Source organism: Haliotis rubra, unplaced genomic scaffold, assembly GCF_003918875.1.
Source record: "Haliotis rubra isolate DU_JTF1 unplaced genomic scaffold, ASM391887v1 Scf328, whole genome shotgun sequence".
NCBI classification, from domain to species: Eukaryota; Metazoa; Mollusca; class Gastropoda; order Lepetellida; family Haliotidae; genus Haliotis; species Haliotis rubra.
In genome coordinates this window covers 522,275-549,324 of record NW_025767000.1, presented here as the reverse complement: position 1 = coordinate 549,324, position 27,050 = coordinate 522,275, and the positions used below count along the sequence as shown (strand labels likewise).

Here is a 27,050-nt window from a genome sequence, read left to right as displayed (position 1 = left end):
AGGGCATTTTAAATGTGGATCGGTAGCAGAGTAACGTAATTTACAAACAGTGCAGATTTTATTAACGCAAACTGCTGAGCAACACGGCGAACCGTGAATCAAGCAGCAGAAACACGAATAATTATCAATGCATGTTGAATAATGATACTAGTTACACCTCTATAGATGAATATAAGAGGTAACAAACTAAATATAAATAAAGGATATAGTGTGCAGGGAGACACAGGTGCTCTCACGCCTTGCTCACTGGGCGAAGAAGGAGAGAGTGAGGCACATGGGTTCAGGTGGCGCCCTCGTTCCCGCGCTTGTGGAAGGGAGGTAACTCGTGGTCAGTACTAATGAGTGATTTTTTATTGAAGGGAACTTCAATTGGGAGATACAAGTGTTCCACTAGGTTCGCCAGAAGAAGAAGACAAGCAAATAAACATGAGTCAGGATAAGGAAAAATATGTAATTTTCTGAATAAAATTGATATTTTATACTTATCCTAACTCATGCTTTTTGCTTGTCTTCTTCTTCTTGCGAACACACTGGAACATTTGTATCTCCCAATTGAAGCTCCCTTCAATGTAAAATCACTAATTAGTACTCACCAAGAGTTGCCTCCCTCCTAGCCATTTGCTCGGGAACGGGGGCGCCACCTCTTCCCACATGTATCACTCTCTCCTTATATATAGCGAGCCCAACACTTGAATTTTCAGGGAAATCCAAAGTGTTATGTGGGGAGGATGGGAGGGCTTACCTCATGAGTCAGGATAAGTATAAAATATCAATTTTATTCAGAAAATTACATATTTTTCCTTATCCTGACTCATGCTTTTTGCTTGTAGAATCCTATGGATACGGAGGTGGGAATACAGAATACTTTGGATTTAGATAATTAGTGATTTGATAACTGTAATAACTGTAATAACCCCTATGGGAACTTCATAAAGGCACTGAATTGATAAATTCCTGCTGTTAAACTTATCAGCTGCCATATATGGGTTACTACAATATATAGATATTATGATAAACATAAATGACGTATTTACAACATGAATACTATGCTTAAGACTAATATAGACTTAAGCTTGATAATATAATAGCATAAACTTCATAGAGTTGTTAGCTAAGGATATTATTGTGATATAATCAACATAATACTGAGCTTAAGATCGTGATTAACTTAAGCTAACATATATACAATAGCATAAACTTCATGGAGTTATTAGCTATATAGTACTGTTATGAAATAAGCAGTAAAAATCTCGTAAGATTGACTTATCTTCTCCGAGGGACTGTCAACTGTTGTGCGAGGACCATGGGACCGAAATGGTGAATACCTGAGACGTCCTCGGTGGTGATATCTCTCAGATAGTGGTTGGCAAACACCATATCGGATCTCCAGAAACAGCCCTCCATGATGGTATTCAAAGAGCAATTGCCGTGTAGAGCAAGTGTTGAAGCTAGCTCTCTAATTTCATGTGGATTAGATGCTCTTGGAGGGTCGAGTCCTGCAGCCTTGTAGGCACGTAGTATGACAGCCCTGATCCATATCGAGATAGTTGTACGTGAGACTTCCGTCTGTGTAGCTGTCGACAGAGGGATGAATAATCGTCTGAGCTTATGTCGCCTCGGATTGGAACGTCGTAGATATATTTTCAGTGCTCTGACTGGGCATAATGATAGATCCAGTGTATCATGAGGTCCGAGAATTGATGAGAGAGCTGGGACATGGAATAATCTGTCTGGTTGACCTGGCAACTGTTTTTTAGCGATAAAATCCCAGCGTAGTCCCATATGCACGATGTTATGATTGTCATCAAAGCGTGTTCTCTCGTAATCTAGTGCGTGAATCTCTGACATCCTGGCTGCTGTTGCTAGGGATAACAGGAACAAAGTTTTCTGTGTCAGAAATTCGAATGATGTTGATTCGAGTGGTTCATATGCCTCATATGCCAGCATGGCATTTAGATCCCATGCTGGAGCACGAAACCTCTGTTTCTGATCCTCCAATCGGAATGCACGTAGTAAGGCGAGTAACTATGGTGTTTTCGTCAGCTTGACACCCGTTCTCATAGTTATGACAGAGCTTAAAGCTGCGAGATATTTTGATAATGTTGAGCCTTTTAGATGTTTAGTCTGACGTAGGTAACATAAGTAGTCAGCCACTTGTGGATGTGTAGCATATCTAGCTGTAAATCCTTTCTTTGCAGCATAATTTTCAAAACTGTGCCACTTGTCATCGTACTAGTTGCGAGTGGAGTTACGTAGGGCAAGCGTGACTGCTTTTACCGCCTGGCTGAATAACCTCTCTTGTTTAGACACGCCTTAATACAGTCCATACGCGAAGTTGGAATGCTTCTGGCTTTCCCGTATGCTTGTTTGGTGTGAGGATGTATTAGTAGATTCGAAAGCTTTGGAAGTTGTAGTATTGGTTGTCCGATTTCTTGAATAAGAGTGGGAAACCACGCTCTCTGGCCAGTAGGGCGACCAAAATCATTTGGAGGCTCGAGTTTGCTTGATTTTCTGTAACATCTGTGGGATTAACGCTGGCGCGGAGGCGCGTCGCGCTGAGTCCTTCCCACGATATGCTTAGTCGTCCGCTGCCCATGCTAGTGGGTCTGGAACTGGTGATACGAATGTTGTCAGCTGATTGTTGAATCGAGTGGCAAATAGGTCTATTAGTGGAGCTCCTATTTTCTTGATAATTTGTGCGAATATCTCTGTATGGAGCATCCATTCTGTCGGCGATGGTAGGTGTGGCCGAGAGCGAGCGTCTGCTATTACATTTTTTGCTCCTGGAATGTGACATGCTCTGACATGTATGTTGAGATTGTCTATTAGATGGAACAATTGAAAACATAGAGTCAATAGGTTCGGGGACCTGGTTGAGCCCCATTGTTCACATAAAACGCCACTGTTGAATTGTCTGTATGAAGCATCAATTTGGCATTCTTTAGTAAGTTGCTCCAATGATGTATGGCGTTTACTGCTGCTTGCATTTCTAGCAAGTTTATGTGTAGTTTGCTCTCTTGTTGGCTCCATAACCCTGATGCCGTCCTGTTGGCGAGGTGTGCTCCCCAACCTTGGAGCGACGCGTCTACATAGAGATGTGTGTTCAATTCCGGCTCTATTAAACAGATTCCATCGCAAACATTCGATCTCTTGGTCCACCATAGTAGGTGAGGTTTGACGTGATTCGGTAGACTGAATGGTTGAGGGTCATTGAGATGAGAGTTGATGAGGACCTGTAACGGACGTAACTGTAGTCTGCTTCTGACTGTCATGTCTTGAGCTGACGTGAGTAGACCCAACAGACTCTGCCATTGTCGTAGTGGTAGCGGAGAGAGTAAGGCTTGAGGGATTATCTGTTGGATCTTGATCCATCGGTCCTCCGCACGACGATATACGATTCTGCGCCGCGGAGAAATCGAATGCCTAGAAATTGCAGATCTTGGTGAGGTTCTAGGTCCGACTTGAGTAGATTTACTAACCATCCTAGCTGTGTTAGTAGCTTGATGATGTAGTTTAACTGTAGTCTGAGACGCTGTGGATCTGGATCCACTTGTATCCCGTCGTCTAGGTAGAATGCACTGCGTAGTCCTTGACGATGTAGGTAAGAGACTCCATAGGTTTCGTCACTCTTGTGAATAACCAGGGGGCCGATGAGATTCCGAAAGGTAGTACTTTCCATTGGTAATGGAGCCCGTCTAGTGTAAACCGAAGGTATTTCCTGGAGTCGGGATGTATAGGGATGTGTAGATATGCGTCTTGCAGATCTATGCTGGCCATGTAGTCTCTGGGACGAATTAAATGCCGTAGTTGTGGTAAGTGTATCATGCGAAACGCTGGCGGTTTGCTTAGAAAGAATCTGTTGAACGTGCTCATATTGTAGATGAGACGAAACTTTTCCTTGGAATTTTTCTTGTGCACTAGGAAAACTGGGGAGTAGAAGCCTGGTTCGATGTTTACTTGCTCCAGTACTTCTATGGCCTGCTTGGTTAGGAGTGTTGATACTGCTTCTCTGAACTTTGGTAGTTGTAGAGCCTGGAAGTCGAACCTCGGAGGGATATCCGTGCTGTAGGATGTTGGAGACATATGGATCCTCTAGGAATCCCCAGTTTTCCCAGTGCAGTTGAAGGTGTCCACCCACTTGTGATGGTTGTACTGGAACGGCTGGAGGTGGAAGACTCCAGTCGTTCCGAACCTGTCCTTCATCGTTTATAATTGCGGGAGCCTCTGGATGACCTGCCTCTTCCCGATGCTCCTCTGTAATTGCCGTATGGGCGGCGAAAAGACTCTTTTGCTCCTCTTACATTAGCCATCTTCCTTTCCCGTGCTCTCTGTAGACCGGGGAACTTCGATTTACCTGAGTACCTCTGGGAAGTTTGTCTGATAACGCTTTCTAGCGTATCCATAGACTTTATCATTAGTACCTCTCTTGAGTCTTTAGAGACTTCCTTAGAGACTTTGTCTATGTTAACATCGAAGATGGACGGTGAAGACCACGGGGCTGAGTAGAGTGGTGCGGTGAAGTTATCACCCCAATTACAGGTGGCGAGGAGACCTTGACGACGAGCCATAGTAGTAGCTGCAGGTTAATGCTGTTAAGTGATCCGTAAGGTACTGTTGGTCCTTCTTCTGCATGAGGAGGGCTGAGTAAATCATTCTATCATCCTCAGATGTAGAGTCTCTGAACTTCGTGAGGAGAGTTTCGTTAACTGTTCTAGATCTGTTTAGACCAAAAACATCCTCCTAGATATGGTTTCCATTTGGGCTAGCTTGCGGTCATCAATTCTGTAATTCTTGGACTTGGCATCGCTGATCATCTTATAGTTATCATCGATCTCTTGAGCCTTGTAAAAAGGGTCCATGTTGTGACCTGCAAACTTGTTAGCGTTGAATTGCGGCACATGTGGTGTCTGTGATTCCTTTACTAAAGGCTGTATCCAGATTAGCTGGCACTGCTGCTATCGGGTCAATCGGAGGTAAGGTGATTGAGTCAGCATCGTCTTCCTTCATAAGGTATGTGAGGGCTGAGTTCTCATTCTTAGACGGGGAGGAAAGTTCCAAGCTCTTCACCATCCAATATCTTATTTCTGCGTCGGAAAATACGATACCCTCTTCATCTTCAGACATCGGGTCACAGATAATGTGTTGATGCTCCTCCGAACGTGACTGAGATGGAGTCCTAGCTGAACTGTGTCTGGATCGACAAGGTGATCGATAAGAAGATCGGCGAGTAGAATAATGTGGTGAACGTACTGACGAGTGGCGTCTATAAGGTGACCTTCGTGGAGACTTCCTTGGCGAACGCTGATAGCTTTGCGAAGCTCTCGGTGACTCTCTTAAGGATCTTCTAGATGAGGATGACTTGGAGTCACTAAACCTTCGTGAAGGCCTTCCTGAAGGTTGATAGTCTGAATCGGAATCATGGGATGAGAGGATCTTGCTTCGCGAACGTCCTCTCTCATCAAGGTCCGATGTAGGTGATACAGACATCCTCCGTGAAGCCTTCCGCGACTGCTTAGGATCGGGGTCCTTCGTGCAGACGGGCTGGGTCGCCCTTCGCGGAGGCTTAGATACGGGCTGGGTCGCCCTAGGAGGAGGTGCGTTAGCGGGCTGGGTCGCCCCACGCTGAGACGTGCAAACGGGCTGGGTCGCCCTACACGAATGTAAAGGGGTGGGCTGGGTCGCCCGTGGCTCTGAAGGCCTCCGAAGACCGTAGCGATCTTCCATCATCTGCATGATGTGGTTCATAAGGTCGTCTGGGACGGTCTGCGCTGAAGTAGTTGCTGCCTTCTCTACGGTGGTAGCGACGGGACCCTCCGGACGATTCTCTGACATCAGTGTAGCTGCCTCAGCCTGCGTAGTCATCTGCGCTGAAGTTATAGTTGCCGACACTGGCCGCTTCTTCCGCCGTACATCTGGAATGATGATCGGATCTTCATCATCAAAAAGGCCCAACTCTGCAACTGGAACAATCTCGGCTGCGAAAGTACTGCTGGCCTTCGATGATTCGACGAGGATGTTGCCCTGGGGGTGCGGAGTGTGCGTTGTGACGACGTGGAAGCCCTCCTAGTCTTAGGCTGCGACGACGGGATGTCTGGGGATGCAGGTCACTTCTTGGAGGTGGCGGACTGCATCCCACGCCTCTCCTCCAAGGGTAACTCTAGCGGAACACCAGACGGGAGGGGGTCGTCCGACAACAGTTGACAGGGTAAGGGTTTTGGTGTATTAGCCATGGCTAAAATACGTTTACGTGACCTATCTGCTGCGCGTCTCAAGACGCATAATAAATATTTATCAAAGGCAGACTTGGATAATTTAATGCAATAATTGCAACGTGAAACAGTAGAGCATGGCGTAGTACAACTAGGGCATATTAAATGCGGATCAGCAGCAGAAAAACGTAATTTACAAATAGTGCAGATTCTCATCAACGCAATCTATCTGAACAAACACGGAGTCCCTGTGAATAAACAGTAGAAACACGAATAAATATCAATGCATTTTGTTGAAGGATACTAGCTACACCTCTATAGTAGTCTATAAGAGGTAAATAACTAAGAATAAACAAAGGATATAATGTGTAGGGAGACACAGGTGCTCTCACATCCTGCTCACTGGGCGAAGAAGGAGAGAGTGATACATGTGGGAAGAGGTGGCGCCCCTGTTCCCGCGCAAATGGCTAGGAGGGAGGCAACTCTTGGTGAGTACTAATTAGTGATTTTACATTGAAGGGAGCTTCAATTGGGAGATACAAGTGTTCCACTGTGTTCGCAAGAAGAAGAAGACAAGCAAAAAGCATGAGTCAGGATAAGGAAAAATATGAAATAGCATTAAGAGGTGGGGTGAAATTGGGTTTAAAGTCGTGCTTGAGAATATTTCGCTCATATGACGACGTGCATGCGTGTGTATGTGTATGTGCTGCTGCTTGTACTAGCCCAGACTTAAGCTTGTTTTATAGTGCTAGCCCACTGAGATACCATGCCGCAGTGAAGCATGAATACCCCACTCAGACACATTATACTGACTCCGAGCTGACCAGTCCTTGTTGTACCCATTAATGCCGAGCGCCAGACAGGGACCAACAAGTACCATATTTTAACATCTTTTGGTATGACGCAGTCGGGGATCGAACCTGCGACCTTCCGCTCTCCGGGCAGACGCTCTAACCACTACACCACGGACGTGGTAAATAGCATTAAGAACCCAAACAGACACTTTTCTCAACAGGTAATTCTTTTGAGGCACTGAGGTGTAAATATTGGAATGAACTACCTGACTTGCCACCAGGATGTTGTGGGCGAAGGGATGTATGTGATCTAGGTTTTCTCTCGTGACATCTTTGAGTGCCATTGTTGCCGCTGTGGCAACCTCACTGTTGCCGAGACCCTGCAGGATGAGGGGGATGACACACCCCAGGCTGTCGGGGTGGCAGTTCATCCACTCCCCGAAAGAGCCTGGAACAGAAACATACAGGGCTTTGTCAGCATTTGTTTGTTTGCAGTCAACTATTTAACATATGGGCCAAGGAAATGATCTAACTCATTCAGGTAAGATGCCACCTAAGTCATCGAGAAAGGCCAACTCTTTGAGTCACCTCGAACAAACATGGCTCTGAGGACCAATTCTATCCTGAAACATCCATGGGGTTGACTGATGGGCTTTGTAAAGCTTTTCATAAATCTTGCTCAGACAGAAAAAAACAGAGAACATTACTGTAGTTCTGCCAGACAAAGGATTCAGATTAAGACAAATATATCATTGGAACCCACAGGTAGTGAATCCTGGCATATTAAAGGGGCATAACACAGTGAATTAAGAGTCACGATGATCTGAAGCTCCTTAAGATGTTAATGATAAGATGAACAAAGTCTGTTCTCTGGATGCTGAGGAGCAGTACAATACCGTACTGTCTGCAATATAAGAGCTCTGATCACCCATAGCTGACATCATATGTGAGTGAATCATATTAAATACAACATTGCAACACACCTGTTTACTTAACAAATCTGTGTGAATGAGAGCCATCGGTGAAAAATATGCACAGAACCTCAATGTGAGTGATCCAACCTCATTCCGGTTCTCGGTTGCCTACCTATCATGTAGAGAGCTGTCGATATCAACTTGATGTTGTTGAACGGCACCCTGGGAAGCATCTCGAGTAACATCGGTAAATACACAGTTTCTTCTAAATCTACACTTTCAGCAACAGAACCAAACAGGAAAAACATAGCTTCTAGAGTCTGAAAAAAAAATCAACATAATTAATTCAAAAGTTTGCAGATTAAATGAAATACAATACTTTCTGAATTGACAGGCGCTGTCATGAGAGACAGGAAAGTTCATAACTTCTATTAAAACAAGTGTTTGCCACTGATATGGCAATGTGCCCCGCCGCTAAAGAATGGAATATCTATATTTACTACTTTTTATTTGTTGGTCACATACAAGATGCCTGAAATGACTGGTGTCTGCATAATCACCCAATGTAGGCAGTCAACATACTTGAAAACATTGGGTGCAATGTTTTATGAGATATCGCGTTTAAAAAGCTGTCAAAGTGTCGCGATGACCTTGAAGATAGGTCAAGGTCACCCAAATAATCTGGTGTCTGTGTAATACCCCAATGTAAACTGTCACAAAATTTGAAGACATTGGGTACAACAGTTCATGAGATATCGCGTTAACAAGAATCGGGACATATAGACGCCGCTGAATACATAGTCCCCCGTTCCGCGTTGCAGCGGGGGACAACAAAGACTGAAAACAGGTTTTGTTTTTGTGAGGTTGAAGTATAACTGGACACCAAAATTCAGAGAACATTACAAAATATTTCATGTTGTCCATATTCCAGTAATATGGGGGTGAGCTGGCTAAGGCGCAAGTCTAGTGATCCAGCTAGTTTGAGGTGCCGGGATCGAGCCCATTTGTGACCGGGTGTAAAAACCTTGGAGTCAACTTTGTGTGCAGACTCTTTCAGTGTTGTCACAACCCCTAGTCTATAGTACACAACCCTGTGCACTTAAAAGAACCCACGAACCACTTGGTAAATGACCAGATAGTGGCCACATGAATATGTGCACACACCTAGTTGCGGTACAGTAACGTACAGTAACACTTTGACAAAGTACTGTGACCAGGTATCCCAGTCCACCCAGCTGTGAATGGGTACCACATTAGGATGTGAAAGCCACATTGGCTGCAAGAGTGGGATGTTCCCCAGGGAGTTGAGATTGGTAATATGTTGTGCCATGGAGATTGACATCCAATGATCGAGGGAAAAACAAAGAATGCTTTGAGAATGCATGAGGTATGGCCTATAGCGCTATATAAATACCCATATAATAATATCATGGCGTTGTCCAGCAGATATAAACATCATAGTGAACTCATATTCCAGTTGTGATAAGACAATGATTTATCCATTAGGCTTCCCATCCATCCAACTAGATATCTATGTATGCCATGACGATGATACCAGATTTTATCTCTGACGTGATAACATAAGTTATGCCCACCTGCCAGCGTAAATCTTGCGACTGAAGGAGATTCTTCAATATATTGCACAGATAGCCAATCAGAGGCTCTCTCAGGATGTTAAAGGCATACATCTGAAATATGAAAGCATTTTGTAAATAACAGCAAACAAATGTAAAGGACAACAGTTGTAGCAGCTTCCTGATTTGGTCTATTTTCAGGATATAACATATGTTATATTTGGGATTACACTTTCTCAGTAAAGTACAGATTCACGCACATTTTTGGGGTGGGGTGGGGGTGGGGTTGTTGAGTCCCATCCGGGATTCGAACCCACACCCTCAGAGTCAGGCACCTAATCGCCAGTACACAAAGTCCGCTCAGCTACTGCGGCTTCCACGAAAATGGAAGTCGGACAACTGGTAGTCTAGACTGCGGACTTTGTGTACCCTTCTGAGCTAACATCACTGGAGGAAACATTACGTTTATGTTTTACAACGGTTAAAATGTGTCAATTCGACTCACAAGTTTTCCGCGACACGGTAACGTTCGCAATGTTTACATTCCCACAATGCAATCGTGAATGTCAGCTTCATCTGGATGTACTGATCTAAATTACGTTGTAGTAAAAATGCGACGTTCATATTGCCCAATATGGTTCATGTTAATGACAGATGTAATCAAAACAATTCAGGGAAGATATTTAATCCGAACGTAAAACGTCATCAGACTTTTATCATTTGTTTTTTTTCTGGTAACGTTCGTCTTAACGTAAGGGGGCAGACACATCGATAAAACAGCGGCGCCAGTTAGCCCTGTGCGAGCATTCTTAATTTAAGTCACCGACACCGTCGTTTGTTTTCTGCCTTAAATTAATCGTAATTATCCTTAGAAAGTATTAAATTTGGCATCTTAGAAAAGAAATACAGTTCGCTCTCCCACCATGTATAGTGTAATAAAGCACACTTTTGCCCTGAACTATTGTAACGTTAAAGCACTCGGACGCAAGCGTCCTCGTACTTTAACTATAATATTCATCAACATTCCAGCTATATGGTCGAGGTCTGTAAATAATCAAGTCTGGACCAGACAATCCAGTGATCAAAAGCATGAGCATCAATCTACGCAATTGGTATACAATGACATGTGTCCACCAAGTCAGTGAACCTGACCACCCAATCCTGTTAGTTTCATGGGTTGCTAAAGACCAATCTTCTTGGATCTTCATGCATTATTCCTCTAGAAAGGTTGAGTAGTATATATTTTCTATTTGAACACCTGACCAAATGATCAATAAAACTTCACAAATACATATTTGTTGACAATGTGTACATACCATCGTGTCTCCAATGTCCTGCCTGTAGCAGCGAAACTGCTCTTTCTCTTCGCTGGACCAGCTCTCATACTCCTGGTCATTGGGGTACTGGACTTTGGTCAGCAACACCTCCATCAGCGAGAAGTAGATACGGTGGAAGATCGGCTGCAGGATGCGGAACTGACTTGCATCAAGAGCCTGAAGCTCGTCCTGGAACACGAGGAGAGTGAATAATTTGACTTTCATGCCGATTTGCTGTGGTCGAAACAAGCCCTTTGATTGGTTGACACTTGTAAATCTACACATTCTTTATATTCGTGGGAATTTTTACTTTCATCAACTGCTTGACTTGGAGGATATGTAAGATTTGTTTTTTCAGCAATGGCTTCTCAAAAAAAAGCATCATTTGTAAATGTCTCCTTAACAAACATCAACCAATCAGAGGGCTTGCTTCAACTACACCCCTGTTTTGTGCGGATATATGGTCATCCATTTGTGTCAAGATGTTTAGTTGAGAGTCAAAATCGGGTTTCAATGGACTTGCAGAAAGGACAGTTTACCTGTAGTATGAACCAGAGCATGAAGAACAGTTTACCTGTTGTATGGTACCAGAGCATAAATTTTATTTGTAGTATGTACCTGAACATGAAGGACAGTTTACATGTAGTATGTATCAGAGCATGAAGGACAGTTTACCTGTAGTATGTACCAGAGCATGAAGGACAGTTTACCTGTTGTATGTACCAGAACATGAAGAACAATTTACCTGTAGTATGTACCAGAATGTGAAGAACAGTTTACCTGTAGTATGTACCAGAACATGAAGGATAGTTTACAAGTAGTATGTACCAGAACATGAAGGACAGTTTACATGTAGTATGTACCAGAGCATGAAGGACAGTTGACCTGTAGTATGTACCAGAGCATGAAGGATTGTTTACCTGTAGTATGTACCAGAACGTGAAGGACAGTTTACCTGTAGTATGTACCAGAATGTGAGGGACAGGTCAGTTTACCTGTAGTATGTACCAGAATGTGAAGAACAGTTTACCTGTAGTATGTACCAGAACATGAAGGACAGTTTACAAGTAGTATGTACCAGAGCATGAAGGACAGTTTACCTGTAGTATGTACCAGAGCATGAAGGACAGTTGACCTGTAGTATGTACCAGAGCATGAAGGATTGTTTACCTGTAGTATGTACCAGAACATGAAGGATAGTTTACCTGTAGTATGTACCAGAGCATGAAGGATTGTTTACCTGTAGTATGTACCAGAGCATGAAGGACAGTTTACCTGTAGTATGTACCAGAGCATGAAGGACAGTTTACCTGTAGTATGTACCAGAGCATGAAGGATTGTTTACCTGTAGTATGTACCAGAGCATGAAGGATTGTTTACCTGTAGTATGTACCAGAGCATGAAGGACAGTTTACATGTAGTATGTACCAGAGCATGAAGGACAGTTTACCTGTAGTATGTACCAGAATGTGAGGGACAGAAGAACAGTTTACCTGTAGTATGTACAAGAACGTGAAGAACAGTTTACCTGTAGTATGTACCAGAATGTGAGGGACAGGTCAGTTTACCTGTAGTATGTACCAGAACATGAAGAACATATGTACCAGAACATGAAGAACAGTTTACCTGTAGTATGTACCAGAACGTGAAAGATAGGTCACTGCAGGCTTCATCCACAGGGTAGTGTCCGGGGAGGGACGTGAACCTCTGGAACATGCAAGGACAGAGCTTATTTTCAAGTCCTTGTCTCCAAATTCTACGAACTTGTTGTTAATGGCTACACATGACATCATCAACTGTTTAAACATGTTAAAGATGTTTTGTTTGCTGTGTAACAGTGGTCAGCATATACATATATGGCAGTCTGGAGTGAGTGAGTTTAGTTTTACGCCGCATTCAGCAGTATTCCAGCTGTATGGCGGTGGTCTGTAAATAATCAAGCCCACCCCACTTACCAGCACCATCTGAATGAGCTCGTTGACATTGTTCTTATGTTGCTGGTTCTCTCCAAGAGAGGATTCGACTATCAACTTGGTGTGTGTCTCAGCTAATGACATGACGATCCGACACAGGCCATGCGTTGTTTCCTGGGGATACAATAATAAAATAGAACCATGCCAAATAGAAAGAAACATTGGACAGTATGCGAGTGATTGGTGGGAGGTAATTGTTTGATTGGCTTTCCATAAGTTGGTGAGTCAATAATGAAGCATACAACTTTATGGATGACAACTTCTTATTTGTTGCATAGAACATTGTTTCGGTGTAGATTCTTACACCATTATCAAGCTAAAAGTAACAAGCAGTTGTCACTAATTACCGCAAAGTTTCAAATCAAATTTAAAAAGTAATGAAAGTGAAGGTTGTAGTTTAAGATAAAGTTAAATGTCAACAAAAACTTCACCAGTCAACCTCTCTTGATATCTTGCTCTGCAGCTATTCAAACACACAAATATTCTCGAGACTCACTTTGACCTTGACATGACTGACTGACTGACTGACTGACTGAGTTTGGTTTTACGCCACTTCAGCAATATTCCAGCAATATCACGGCCGGGGGACACCAGAAATGGGCTTCACACATTGTACCCATGTGGGGATTCGAACCCGGGTCTTCGGCGTGACGAGCCAATGCTTTAACCATTAGGCTACCCCACCGCCCCTGACCTTGACATGAATGTAAAAAAGTAGTAATATAGAAATTGAGTATCATAAAAGCATTCAAGAAATGTCTTGAAAGTCTATGAACAAAATCCAGTGAACCACCCTTGAGATCTTGCTGACAATCTTAACATGCTAAAATCCTCAAAGTGTTGCCGTGACCTTGAAAATTATGTGAAGGTCACCAAAATCGACTGGGCCCTGCGCTATATGAAGCTTGGTGTCAAATATGAAGAAACTCCAATGAACGGTTCTTGAGATATGTCGCTGAGAAGGATAAAAAATTTATACAAACCTGTAGAGGTTATGAATTCTTTGAAGAAAGTCCTCCTTGGGGTACATATAAGCATTAAAATGTCCATTTTAAATCCTACGACAGTTGTAACTATATTTTTAATAAAATATTTACAAAACAAAAAACTCGTTTTGTCTTGTGAGACCACCCCTACAGGGCCCCATCGGACCAACACAGCCAAGAGCAGGTAACTCTCGCCGTCTACCTCGTACCTCACTTTTCATGCTGAACGTGTCAGACAGAATGAGGAGGCGGGTGGCCTTACCCCAAGGAGGACTTTCTTCAAAGAATTCATAACCTCTACAGGTTTGTATAATTCTTTTCAGAAGAAGTCCTCCTTGGGGTACATATAAGCATATGACAGACTCCCAAAGATATTTGAGACGGAGTGGCATTCTGTCTGGCAACAACTAAATCCGTGGTGGAGTGAAATCTACAACCCGATACGAAATAGAAAACACCGAGCCACCTGACCGCTGATGTCAATCAGACGGGCGGAACTAGAGAGCCCAAGCTTATATGTCAATTGGCTCAATATCAATGACATAAAACCCGGCCCCCAACCATTACAATGGAAGGAATGTATGGGGACATGCCGAAACAACTCCCAACCCTAATATAGCCCCAGCCAGACAATCGTGGCGAGAGGTATAAGGGTAGGGAAAGCGTAAAAAATTTAAACGCTACAAAGCCAATAACCCAGGAGTCGAGCTAATAAGTACTGCAAACTAATGCTCGAATGCAGCCCCTGTTTGGAAGAGGGCTTGCCGGGATCTCGATAAAACCCAGAGAAATTATTAGCCTCGCTAAAACTTTCTGAGGAAATCGAACGAGTACAAACGCCATGCATTGTACGAGTGAAAAACACCCCCACCAAACACTCTCGGCGTGAGGAAGGTAAGTGTAGGCCACCATCCCACAAAGCTGATCAACACAGACTCCCAAATACCGAAGGCTCGGGAAGAGGGAAAAACTGTAAGCGTACAAAAATCCCCTGAATAGCGAAAAGCGTAGCCGAACATATGTTGGCTCACCATTACACTAACCTGGTCACGTGACATGCGGCTCGAGAGGCATACCAAACAGTGCCCGTGGGGTTTCGCGCAATTCCGTGCATGAAGACGGGTTAATAGCATATTACTGGTTAAAGCGTTCAAAACGGACCCGCCCTCTTGAAGGGGCGTAAGGGACGTATGTACACCCAAACCTGACCCAACCCGAAGGATGGTAAGGCTAATAATGATGTAGTGATATGAAATATATCGACATTGAACACAGAACCGATACCAATGACCAGTTACTAACTTGGTCAGGGTGGCAGGTCACTCTCCACTGGAGAGAACCGAAGACCGAACCGAGCACGATCCTTAGAATGCGTGTCAAGTTGGTAATGGCGAATGAAGGCGTTCTGCTGGCTCCAAAGAGCGACAGAACCGATCCTTTAATTGAGCAGTGCCGCTGTGTATTGTCAACAAAGCGGCATCTGCCCTACCCAGTCTGCCTTCAACCCTCGGGGAGGTAAACCGTATCATTGTAACCATACAATTACGGAAACAAGCCAACGAGATAAAGTCGCTTTGCTAGCAGACTCCCCAGTCTTCCGCCACCAAACAGCACACATGGGTACCCGTGACGGATCCCTTTTGTTCGATTAAGTGACAGGCACGGGTGAGCAATCGAAGATTGGTCCCCGCGCGGAAAGGCTGGGTAAGAAGTGGAAGTGCGATATGAGCAGTCACGTGGAAAGCAATATCGCACTGAGAGTGGTAGGTATCCGGGAGTCTAATACGGTCATGATCAGTATAAAATACTGTCAGTGTCGGGTCAGTGGGAATCGCATGGATGTACCCGACCCTTCTACCAGAGAGTTCACCACAACAAGTAAAGTCGTCTTCCACGTCAACAAGTGAAGTGAGAGAGACGATATACTTGAAAAATTAGGGCCAGACAGCCAATTGTGAATAAGTGGCAATTTTAAGGTGGGCTGGGTCGCCGACGAGGCGGTCGAACCCTGTTCATGCCAGCTACTGACGCCGATATGCGAGAGGATGCTGCCTAGGCAGAGCACCATCGAGCGAGGTGTGAAGCGTGGAAATAGCCATGGGGTACCCGGCAATGGTGGAGGTCATAAGGCTCTCAACCAAAAGCGAGGTTATAGTAACTCCAATATCTGCACTAAGTCCGCCAGAATAGGGATTATGAAATCCCCTATCTGCACACCAGCGGCTTCCCACTATCAACACACTGAACGGGTGTCGAATCCCAGGCAGAATTGTGTCTGCAACGGTTGCAGGAATTCGTGTGTTATACCCGACAGAGGCCAAGCCACCCAGTGAATTCGAGGATTCGGTGTGGCCCCGTGCAGAGTGAGAATGTCTGGCGAAGAGGTAATTCAATCCCGCGCGCGGGATCGAATACCAACCTGACTGCTGTCAATTCCAGCACATTGATGTGCAGGTTGTGACTTCGTCTCAAGAGGCTGCAGGTCACCCAGAACATCGCCCTAACCCGGTGGGGATGTATCTGGCTGGACTGAGAGCGACGGTGTCTCCAGGGGTGGGGACCCTCGGAGAGACGCCTGACGTCTGTCCATCTGACTGCGTGAGGTTGACAATTCCGCCCAGTTTCGTAACTGATCGTGAGGTCCCCAGACTCAACAGTTATCTGAAACCACGATGAGTCAGTCGCCTATGTACGGGTGACAACACCGACACTGCGATCTGGCTATCTGAGCTGTAATAAACCTCAATTTGGTGAACACCCTTGGCACCGTAATGTAGCCTAAAGAGAGCACACGAAACTGGTAGCACGTCCCGTCAAACAAGAAATGAAGGTAAATCTTGAAATCAGGGTGCAATGGAACAAGGAGGTACGCGACTTCGAGGTCGATTGGCGCAGCGCCAATCCCTGTCTCGGCAGATGAGATCACCGAAGCGGTGTCTCCATCTTGAAGGACAGTACCTCTATAAACTTGTTCACTCTCAGATGAGAATGGGTCTGAACATTCCGTTCGTAATGGCAACTATGAAATAAGTGGAGTCAAACCCCACATATTCCTGACCATTGGAAACCACCACACTGGTTGCCTAGCCCAGCAAAGACTGGATCTGGGCACAGAGTATTGTCGCCGTCTCCGGGAAGCCGACACAGGAGTGTGTCGCTCCGCCCGGTGTTTGCGGCAGAATATAGTAACCCCAGCAGTCGGCAACTTAACGCTTGCTGATGCCTGGGCACCTGAGGAAGTAACGAAGCTCAACAGACTTCCGTATTCCTCGAAAACTGTCCCGGCGATATGCCCATAACCGCCCTCATCATTTGACTGGCACAGCTACAATGCAGACCCTAGCCAGATGAGAGTTGCCCCGTCAGATGCCGCCCAGAGTCAGCCGACGAAAAAAATTCCACGGCGCTCTCTCCCCTTTCCACCAGCTCCCTCAGCAGCTGAGAGATGCGCCGAAAGGAGCATACAGCGTTGAGCTGTGAAGGGGAAAGAACGGCAGACTTAAGGGAGAGTGTGAGGCCTTGTCCCGGATGCCGTGCTGGAAGCAGGCTTCCCTCGGGGAGGCTTAACTCCAACGGTTCGGTAGTCGACATGGACAACACCTGAGGCAACACAGCCGCGATTCTATCTCGCACTTGCCCTCAGGGACTAACCTACTTAGTGGTAAGTTCAAAGTAGCGAAATGAGCGAAGCTCAAATCGACTTGTCCACTGTAATGAAGCCTGAACCCCGATTCCGAGGCACATGTGAGAAGCCTGACAATCAAGGTTTCACAAGCACTCAGACAGACCTCGGGCGGGTGACAGTCACACCCGCACACTCGATGGCATCTAGGTCAATACGCCGATAGACATCAGGCCGAGACCTGAACTACCGGCGCCGAGACCTGAACTACCGAGTCGGGGAATCTGCGCCCTACCAGTGCCGGCCTGGGTCGGCGCTTACCCACGGGTTCAGAGAATCCGCAGAGCCGGCGCAGCTGTTCTAGACCGAACCCGATCCCGAGACACGTATGAGTAGCCTGATAAATCAGGTTTCCCCAAGTACTCTCCAAAAGCGCACTGAGCGTATAGTCAAACATAGCCTATAGCGCTATATAAATACCCATACATACACATGTATGTACGTCAGTGCTCGGGTCGGCGGTTCGAGTTCGAACCCCGATCCCCAACACATGGGAGTGGCCTGACAATGCAGGGCTCCCCTGGTGTAAGTGCACGGGTAGACCTCGGCGCGTCGAGGTGATCGGCAGCTCGTCACACTCAACGGCCTCTTGGCCAGGGCATTGATAGACATCAGGCCGAGACCTGAGCTAACAGCGCTGGGGATCTGCTCCGTACCGGGGCCGAAGCCCAGGTCGGTGCGATATACAGGTTTCCCGGGCAACCCCGACTGACCACGTGGCGCCGAGGTGTCCCCGAGCTGGTCGGCGCCTAGGCGACCGCCAGTCAGGGCACCAGGGCAAAACCTGCAGGGCGAAACCTGCATCGCCGGCGCCAGGCGCCCGTGACGAACCTGAGCCCAAAGCTAGGTCGCCACAAGGTGCCGAAGGCGCCGCGGTGTCCCCGAGCTGGTCTGCGCCTAGGCGACCGCCAGTCAGGGCACCAGGCGAAGACAGGGCAAAACCTGCATCGCCGGGCGCCAGGCGCCCGTGGATCTAACCTGAGCCCGGCTAGGTCGCCACAAGGTGCCGGCGGCACACCATCACCTGAGCCGGCCAGGATCGCTGCCTGGGAGGAGGCGCTTCTCCGAGCCAGAGCTCGGTCGCAGCCAACCCCCAGATGCGTCCGATCCACCCCGACGACAGGCGTGCTTGAGCTCCTTGCGAACCCAGACAGCACCGTGTCAATCGGGCGGAATTTCACCACAGACGACACCTGGTGAACTTACCTTCGAGATCAACACTTTATGGGAGCCGAAGCTCCTTACGGAGCCCGACATCGCTATCAATCATCGAATTGACATTATGTTGAAGAATATGTTGCTGCAATAGTGAAGCAAATTGAGTCATATTTAAGTCAGCAACATTGTTTGCGGGGAAACGATAAAGGGATTTCCTTAGAAACCTTTTATCAAATATTATCCCCGCCTGAAGCAGATTAGTGAAAACATTAAATCTGGCGTTATCGGAAAGAATGCGCCGTGGGCGCAGAAACCCAGACAAAAACACAACCTCGGCCTATGAGCCACGCTGTGTGTAAACGTGATGAAATATGTATCATAATACAACATAATGTAACAGGAATATTGACGCAAGGGCGCTTATTATGAGCATCCTTGATCGCGTCGTGGAGCGCCCTCGGCTAAACACCGGAGGCACACTTTATAACCATCCTGTGGCGGTAGTGTGCATGGCACAACGCCACAGGGCTTAAACTGCAACAAACAGAACCACGCCAGTGTTACTAGCAGGAACTGTGAAGCAGCAAACACATAAACACAAGTAATGGCAAGAATAATCCGCGACGGGCGATATATAAATGCTACAAGCTACAGCCATTTAAATACTAAACATACAATGCAAAGCAGAAAAAGGCTAGCCACCCTCGCGTGTACTAGTGATAGAGTAAAGTTGAGTGATACTGAAACGAACACTATCAAAATTACTCAACGACTTACCACAAATTCGCTGAAAAGAAAGAGAATTTAGGCAAGCCTACCATATAATATGCAAACATAATATATGAACTCTCCTACTACAAGCTACCAAGAACATATAGCAAGGAAACCACGATCGCTGGTCCGCCATTTTGCCTGCCACATGGCTGGAAAACAGAGAACCAACGGCAAAGTTACAACAAAAGATGAATGAAAATATCCACATATGACGCCCATCTAACGCTCGCATGTGAGAAAGGAACCATACATACAGATTGAGACTCTTTTACACTCATCGTATCGGTAGGAGAGCAAACTCGAAACGAACACCACGCACGTCTATTCAACAGAACGACAGCATGAAAAGTGAGGTACGAGGTAGACGGCGAGAGTTACCTGCTCTTGGCTGTGTTGGTCCGGTGGGGCCCTGTAGGGGTGGTCTCACAAGACAAAACGAGTTTTTTGTTTTGTAAATATTTTATTAAAAATATAGTTACAACTGTCGTAGGATTTAAAATGGACATTTTAATGCTTATATGTACCCCAAGGAGGACTTCTTCTGAAAAAGAATAAGCTAAACCTGTAGAGGTTTCCAATTCTTTGAAGAGAATCGTCCTTGGGGAAAATGTCATGAGACAGTTGTATCAATGTTTTAATAAAAATATTGTACAATAAATAAAACTTCTTTTTATCTATTATACGGCCCCCACCACGTGGAGTTACCTCCCTGCTACGTATGCACAGCCAACCAGGTAAGCACCTAGGCCTGTATCATTATTTCTTCTGCTGAATAAATCAGTGAACAGAATTGCGGGGAGGTGGGTGGCCCTACCCCAAGGACGATTCTCTTCAAAGAATTGGAAACCTCTATGGGTTTAGCTAATTCTTTTTCATAGAGATCGTCCTTGGGGTACATATATGCATTAACTCAGACTCCCAAAGACCGGAGGCTAGGGAGGAGGGAATTCTGTCAAAGTACACATAAATAGCGATCGTTAGGAAGAATGTAACAACACTCACCTGTCACGTGTCCCGAAGCTTCCGCGAGAGGCATGATGGGTGGGTAACCGACAGGGAGGAAAGTACTCAGACCCGACCTCATAGGTTAAGCAAAGCAATTCACACACAGTGCGAAAGTAAAAAACCCCGCCCACATCGTGAATCTATTAAAGAGCACTGTAAGGGGGAACCTAACTCACCATAATCTCCTGAGAGAATCGAAAGGAGTAAAATATGATAACAGCGGATATATCAATGATACACAATTGAAAGCAGCGTCAACTGTCCAGATAACCAAGACTCACTCGGTCAGGGTGGCAGGACACATTCCACTGGAGAGAACAGAACGTCCAAAACGCGCACGATCACGAGAATGTGTATCGACCTGTTAATGCCTGATAAAAGTCTTCAATGGGCAGTGCCGCGCAAAAGCCTTTGACGTGGCCACTGCCCTGACTAAGTGAGCCTTCAAACCCTCAGGGGGAGGCTTGCCCTTAGCCTGATAAGCAGCACAAATGACCGATACAAGCCAGCGTATTAGGGTCTGTTTGCTAGCCGGCATCCCAGCCTTCCCGCCACAGTAACAGCAGAACAGATGGGTACCTTTACGGATCCCTTGTGTTCGTTTGATATAGACCTTGAGAGTCTTACGGACATCCAACGGTTGAGTGCTTGTTGCAGAAGTCCCCGATGTGGAAGGCTTGGTAAGAGTAGGAAGTTCGATAGGAGCTGTCACATGGAAAGCGTGATCAATCTTCAGACGGTAAGTATCCGGGAGGCGAATACTGACACGATCTGGATGGAACACAGTCAGCGCCGGGTCTGCCGAAATAGCATGTAGGTCGCCGACCCTTCGCCCAGATGTTACCGCCACCAGAAATACGGCCTTCCATGTGAACAGCTGAATAGAAATAGCCGATAGGCATGAGAACGTAGGACCGGACAGCCAATCTAGCACGACTGACAAATCCCAAGGTGGGCTGGTTCGTCTGACAACAGGTTGAATCCGATCCACGCCAGTTAAAAAAGCGCTGCATAAGAGGGTGCTGCCCCAGAAGAGCACCATCGACAGGGGTGTGGAAAGTGGAAATAGCGGTGGGGTAGCCACGAATAGTCGAAACCGCCAAGCCTTCTTCCAAACGAGCTTGCAAAAACTCCAATACTGGGACTACATCCACAGAAAAGGTAATAGAACAGGAGGCTAAGCCAGAAACCTGAGAATTACCTGAAACCAGCTCTATGACGGCCATAGCGGTGCCAGTAGCACAAGTAGCCGAGCTGGCTGGGTGGACAGCTGGGAGAAGACCCTGGGAATGAGTGGTAGAGGCGGGGAACGCCCACAGCACCTTGCCCGTCCAATCCAGCCTCTAGTCCGGTATTTGATAGCAGAACCCGGGTATCTGATTCGTCCTGCCGGACGGAAACAGATCCACCTGGAACGATCCGTACAACTGGTAGATAACTCCGAATATCTGCCAGTCGAGCATCCACTCATGCGGGGCCAGGAACCGGCAGGGAGAGCGTCTGCTCGCACGTTCTCCAGCCCCGGGAGATAAACAGGAAGCACCTGACAGTCGCACTGGTAGCACCAGAGGAGAAATTCCCATGTCTCCCAAAGGAGCGCTAGGGACACCGTGCTGCCTTGCTTCAGGCTGTATGTCATGGCCTACGGTTGTCAAACTGAAGACGAACCACCTGGCCCCGAACATGCTCCCGGAAGCGCTGGAAAACCAACTGCACAGCTCTCAGTTCTAAGACGTTGATGTGAAGGCGGGCTTAGGCTTCGGACCAGAGTCCGGACACCGACAGACTGCCCAGAACACACCCCCAGCCCGTGAGGGACGCATCGGTTTGAACTAAGAGCTGGCGTCGGGATTTCCAAAGAGATCCCCTTGGAGAGATTCCCGACATTGGTCCACCACTGAAGGTGACTGAAGGGACTGTGAGACACTGCTTCAGATCTTCCGAGTGAGCCCACAGACTCGCCAAAGCTTGCTGTATAGGGCGCATCCTCAACCGCGCCCGCCACACAACAGAGATAGTTACTGCCATATGACCCAGTAGACAGAGCCAAGTCCGCGCTGGTGCCTGGGGATGGGAGAGGAACGAAGACACCATCTCCTGTACTTTGGTGACCCGGTCTGGTGACAAAGAGGCAAGAACCTTGTGAGTTGTGAACCTCGCCCCGAGAAAGTCCTGGGTGGGTACCAGGTCGGATTTCTTGAGGTTGATGATCCACCCCAGTCGAACTAGAATGTCTATCACCATGTGGGTAGAATCTAAGCTCGCTGGCTGAGTTAGAGCGTTGAGCAATCAGTCGTCTAGGTAAGGGTAACAACGCCTTCCTTGCGACCTTGCGAGGGTAGCCGGCACTAACATGAGCTTGGTGAACACCCTGGGGGCAATGGATTTGCCGAAGGGGAGCACCGTGAATTGGTAATACATCCCGTCGTAAGAGGAACTGCTTGAACGATGGATGAATTGGCACATGTAGACACGCATCCTTTAGGTCGATCGACGTAAGCCAATCGCCGGGCTGAATAGATATCACTGAGCGAAGTGTCTCCATCTTGAAGGATGGAACCTCTAGCATGCGATTCAACCCCTTGAGGTTGAGAATGGGACGGAACTCGCCGTCCTTCTTTGGAACGAGGAAGTATGTGGAATAAAACCCTGCCTGTTCCTCGCCCGGTGGTATGCACTCTATTGCGGACTTGTCCAGCAAAGCCGGAACTACGTCTCGCAGCATACCTGCCTTGACCGGACATGACTGCATCGGAGTGCGACGTATGCCGGTGAACTCTGGCGGGCCTCGCTTCCACAGTGGTAGATGGCCGACACTGACAGTGGATAGCACCCAAGTGTTGCTGGTAGCATTCTCCCACTCCGGCAGGAATAGAGAGAGGCGGCCCCCCACTGGGACGTGTGGTAAGAGGGAGTGAGTGGTCCCCTGCAGTTGAACTGGCTGGGATGGCTCCACGGCGACAGCCTGCTGGTTTTAACGGGAGGTCGGGGCAGACCCTCTGCGACCGCGAATAGGCTGCTGGGATCCAGACAAAGAGGACTGCTCCTTGCCCTTACCTTTGGCGGGACTGCTCCTCCTCCTACCTCTACCCAGCAACCGAAGCCAGCCGCCAGACTCGGGTGTAGGCTGCGCCCCAGAGGAGGAACCCTCTACAGGTGGAACTAACCGCCCTTGCTTAGCAGCCCGGGGCTGCGCCTAGGAAGCCGAGCCTCCCCCTTGGACGACCGAAGTGAACAGGCACTCGTCAACCACTGGCACAAAGAACAGAGAATCATCCCCCAGCTGGTACCTCTAAACAAGTTCGGGTAAATTGAACCGGAGGCGTGACCCAACCAGGAGTAGATCCATCACCGCCTGCACCAGGGAAGGCAAGATACGGAGCTGTGTCTGCGAGGGTTGCCTAGGGGCAAACGCCTTGCCCGGCAGGCGGAACTCAGTTGAGTCCGAGCCACATGTTGGCACCGCGGCTTGGGGTATATACTCGGCAATACGTTGCCCAACCTCCCGGAGAGCCGACCAGAAACGCAAAGTGCCCTCCGACTCCTCGACCTCCCCAACATCCATAGACTCTGTGCCCGAGCCCGAGCCAGAATTCGGGTCTCCTCGTGTGAAGAGAAAGGCCATACAGAGTTTGCAGATTTCAGGATTATGCCACGCTTTCTCTAAACAGCACAAGCATTTGTCATGCCTATCAGCTATCGGTATATTTTGCCATTTTGCCCGCAGACAGTACATCCAGTAAACGCCCGAAAGCAAACACGCAAGCATGTAGCTAACGGCGGAACACAGCAGCATAAATATACACGTACAAAACATTGAAACTTACGTGAATGCGACCACGCGACATGAAATACTTGGTTAATAACGCAATATTTCAACCACGTGGCACGCTAAACTTCCCGCCATGGAATAGCAACACGTGCCTAAACCACGGGAAAGCTAGCGTAAAAATTTAATACAAAGTCACATAAATGAGAAATAACAGACTGCAAAGTCAATAAAACTGTTCTTTTTCTTTTTCAAGAACGAATAAAGACCATACATACAGTTGTTGAAGTCTCAGACATTCTTCACAAGAGAAGTAAATCAGATAAGTAACTCGGAACACGTGTGAACGCTTGAGTGACAGCAGAAGGAATAATGATACGGGCCTAGGTGCTTACCTGGTTGGCTGCGCATGCGTAGCAGGGAGGTAACTCCACATGGTGGGGGCCGTATAATAAATCACAACATTTTTTTAATATATTGTACAATATTTTATTAAAACATTAATACAACTGTCACATGACATTTTCAGCAGCAGAAAATGCATATATGTACCCCAAGGACGATCTCTACGTGCAGACTGACAGAGCCTAATACTATATGCCCCGCTGTGCGTTTAATGGTAGCATGGTCATAGTTTCAAGACAACCGTTTATTACATACAGATCAGACAAACATGTTAATTTAAATGGACATGTCATATACAGGTCCTCATTCCAACTGACATACATGGGAGACTGATGATGGAAAGAGCCTGATGTAATGAGCATGATGTAATGGGGGGGTATCGTTTTGACCATGACATCCGCTAACAAACTTCAACACAGGGAGTGAAGATATGGGTATGGTACTGACCAAGGGCCACCATCAGGGTGAATGTGGGGTGTGAAACCACAGAGGATTCTGTTAGGTAACTAACAAAACCCTTGCATTGTCTAGAATCACATGGAAACACCTTCCTTGACAACCCAAGTGTGGATTAGAATCTTCTGTTAAGACTTACCATGTCTTTCTCGTCAATGACCTTCTTCATCATGTCTTGAAGGTTCAATATGTTTGGCAGCAACTTCTGAATTGTGTAGGGAAACCTGGATTGAACATATAGACGCTGTTTATGATTCAGAAGTGTGTATGCAGATTGAGACTGACTGACTGAGTTTGGTTTAATGCCGCTTTTAGCAATATTCCAGCAACATCACGGCGGGGGACACCAGAAATGGGCTTCACACATTGTGCCCATGTGGGGATTCGAACCCGGGTCTTGGGCGTGATGAGCCAACGCTTTAACCATTAGGCTACCCCACCGCCCCGTATGCAGATTGAGAAAGGATTTAGATTTACCTGTATCAATTCTAATGGAGATGCACTCTCGCTTGTTAGTCCACTGATGGAGTTGACTCACTTATTTCAGCACTGATGCTGGCCAAAACTAACGTACATCACTTACTTGAAATTCACAAGCACCGATGCTGGTGCTGACAAACCTCAGGAACACATTACGGATTATTTGGGATTCAAACCTACAATCATTGGTTACTGGCAAACTAAAGTCACCTAACTTTGCACACCAAATTGCAGTGCCTTAGAGTGAGTGAGTTAAGTTTTATGCTGCTTTAAGCAATATTCCAGCAGGGGGCGGGAAACACCAGAAAAGGGCTTCACATATTGTACCCATGAGGGGAATTGAACCCAGGTCTTCAGTACGATGAGTGAGCACTTCAACCACTGGGCTACTCCACTGCCCCAGAGTGTCTTAGAAGAGTAGACCACCTGGGCCCTGTTTCACAAAGCTCTCGTAACCCTACGACTATCGTAAGTCAATGTTACAGTATAGGAAGTGCGAATGCTACGAGAAAAGTTACGAGATCTTAGCTTATAAGAGCTTTGTGAAACGGGACCCTGGAGATGACAGACCCAATATGTACAACTTCTGAAGGTGAGGATACACTTAATGTATAGGAACTCACTTGTACAAGTTCTGATGCAGGACACATCTCCAACATTCACCTGGAGAAGCTAAATTGAAGGAGACACAATTACTTACACAAATTGGAGTAAAAGTGGCCAATTCAAGCATTGACAAAAGTGACTCACCTGTATGATTCTGGGTGGGAGAAGACGGTGGACAGTGTCTCAACTGCTGTCTCAAACAGCTCCTGGTTGTGGATGGACTGAAACACTTGGAGGATGATTGTCTCACTCTCGATGATGGGGATGCCGGAGTCCACCCAGCTGGAGAAACACTTCAGGGCACCTGCATACACTTGGGTGGGGGAGTGGGGATTCAGCAGCTCTTGCAGGAGGGGTAACACTGCAACACACTCCACCACATCAACAGTCAGCTATTACCATAGTATGTTGCAGGGGTGGAAATAACTTTAAAGTTGATAGTGTACTCCGGTACAGTGGCACATGTAAAGTCACTTGCCCTGATAATTTTTCCACTGTACCGACCGTTTTCTTGCTGATTTTTTAAATAAACAACATAATTAACATTGGAAAGTCAACTGGACACTGGTACAAATTTGCTTGCCCGACAGAATAAAACACTGGACTCGGACATCGGGCAATGGGTTATTTCCACCCCTGTGTTGGTTAGTTTGTTTGCTGTTTAACGCTGCATTCAGCAATATTCCAGCTATATGGAATCTGGACCAGACAATCCAGTGATCAACACAATGAGCATTGATCTATGCAACTGGGATTTGATGACACGTGTCAAACAAGTTAGCGAGCCTGACAACCCGATCCTGTTAGTCACCTATTACGACAGGCACGGGTTACTGAAGACCAATTCTTACATGGATCTTCACGGGTCACCATAGTATGTACACAAAATGTGTTGAGGACAACCAGATCCTTTCTTATTTCTACAGTTAAATGTCATGGCCCTGGCATT

At 46.6% G+C, this 27,050-nt stretch overlaps 1 protein-coding gene across 1 annotated transcript in view; it reads right to left on the bottom strand.

Annotated features, from left to right (window-relative positions):
- Positions 1-27,050, bottom strand: part of LOC124284010 (importin-13-like) — a 53,961-nt gene that overhangs the window by 19,668 nt on the left and 7,243 nt on the right. Inside the window, 9 exon segments of the mRNA XM_046720047.1 lie at positions 5,911-6,021; positions 7,270-7,451; positions 8,090-8,237; positions 9,513-9,605; positions 10,808-10,996; positions 12,434-12,514; positions 12,763-12,894; positions 25,155-25,239; positions 26,246-26,462. Of these exon segments, the coding sequence (XP_046576003.1) occupies positions 5,911-6,021; positions 7,270-7,451; positions 8,090-8,237; positions 9,513-9,605; positions 10,808-10,996; positions 12,434-12,514; positions 12,763-12,894; positions 25,155-25,239; positions 26,246-26,462 (1,238 nt within the window).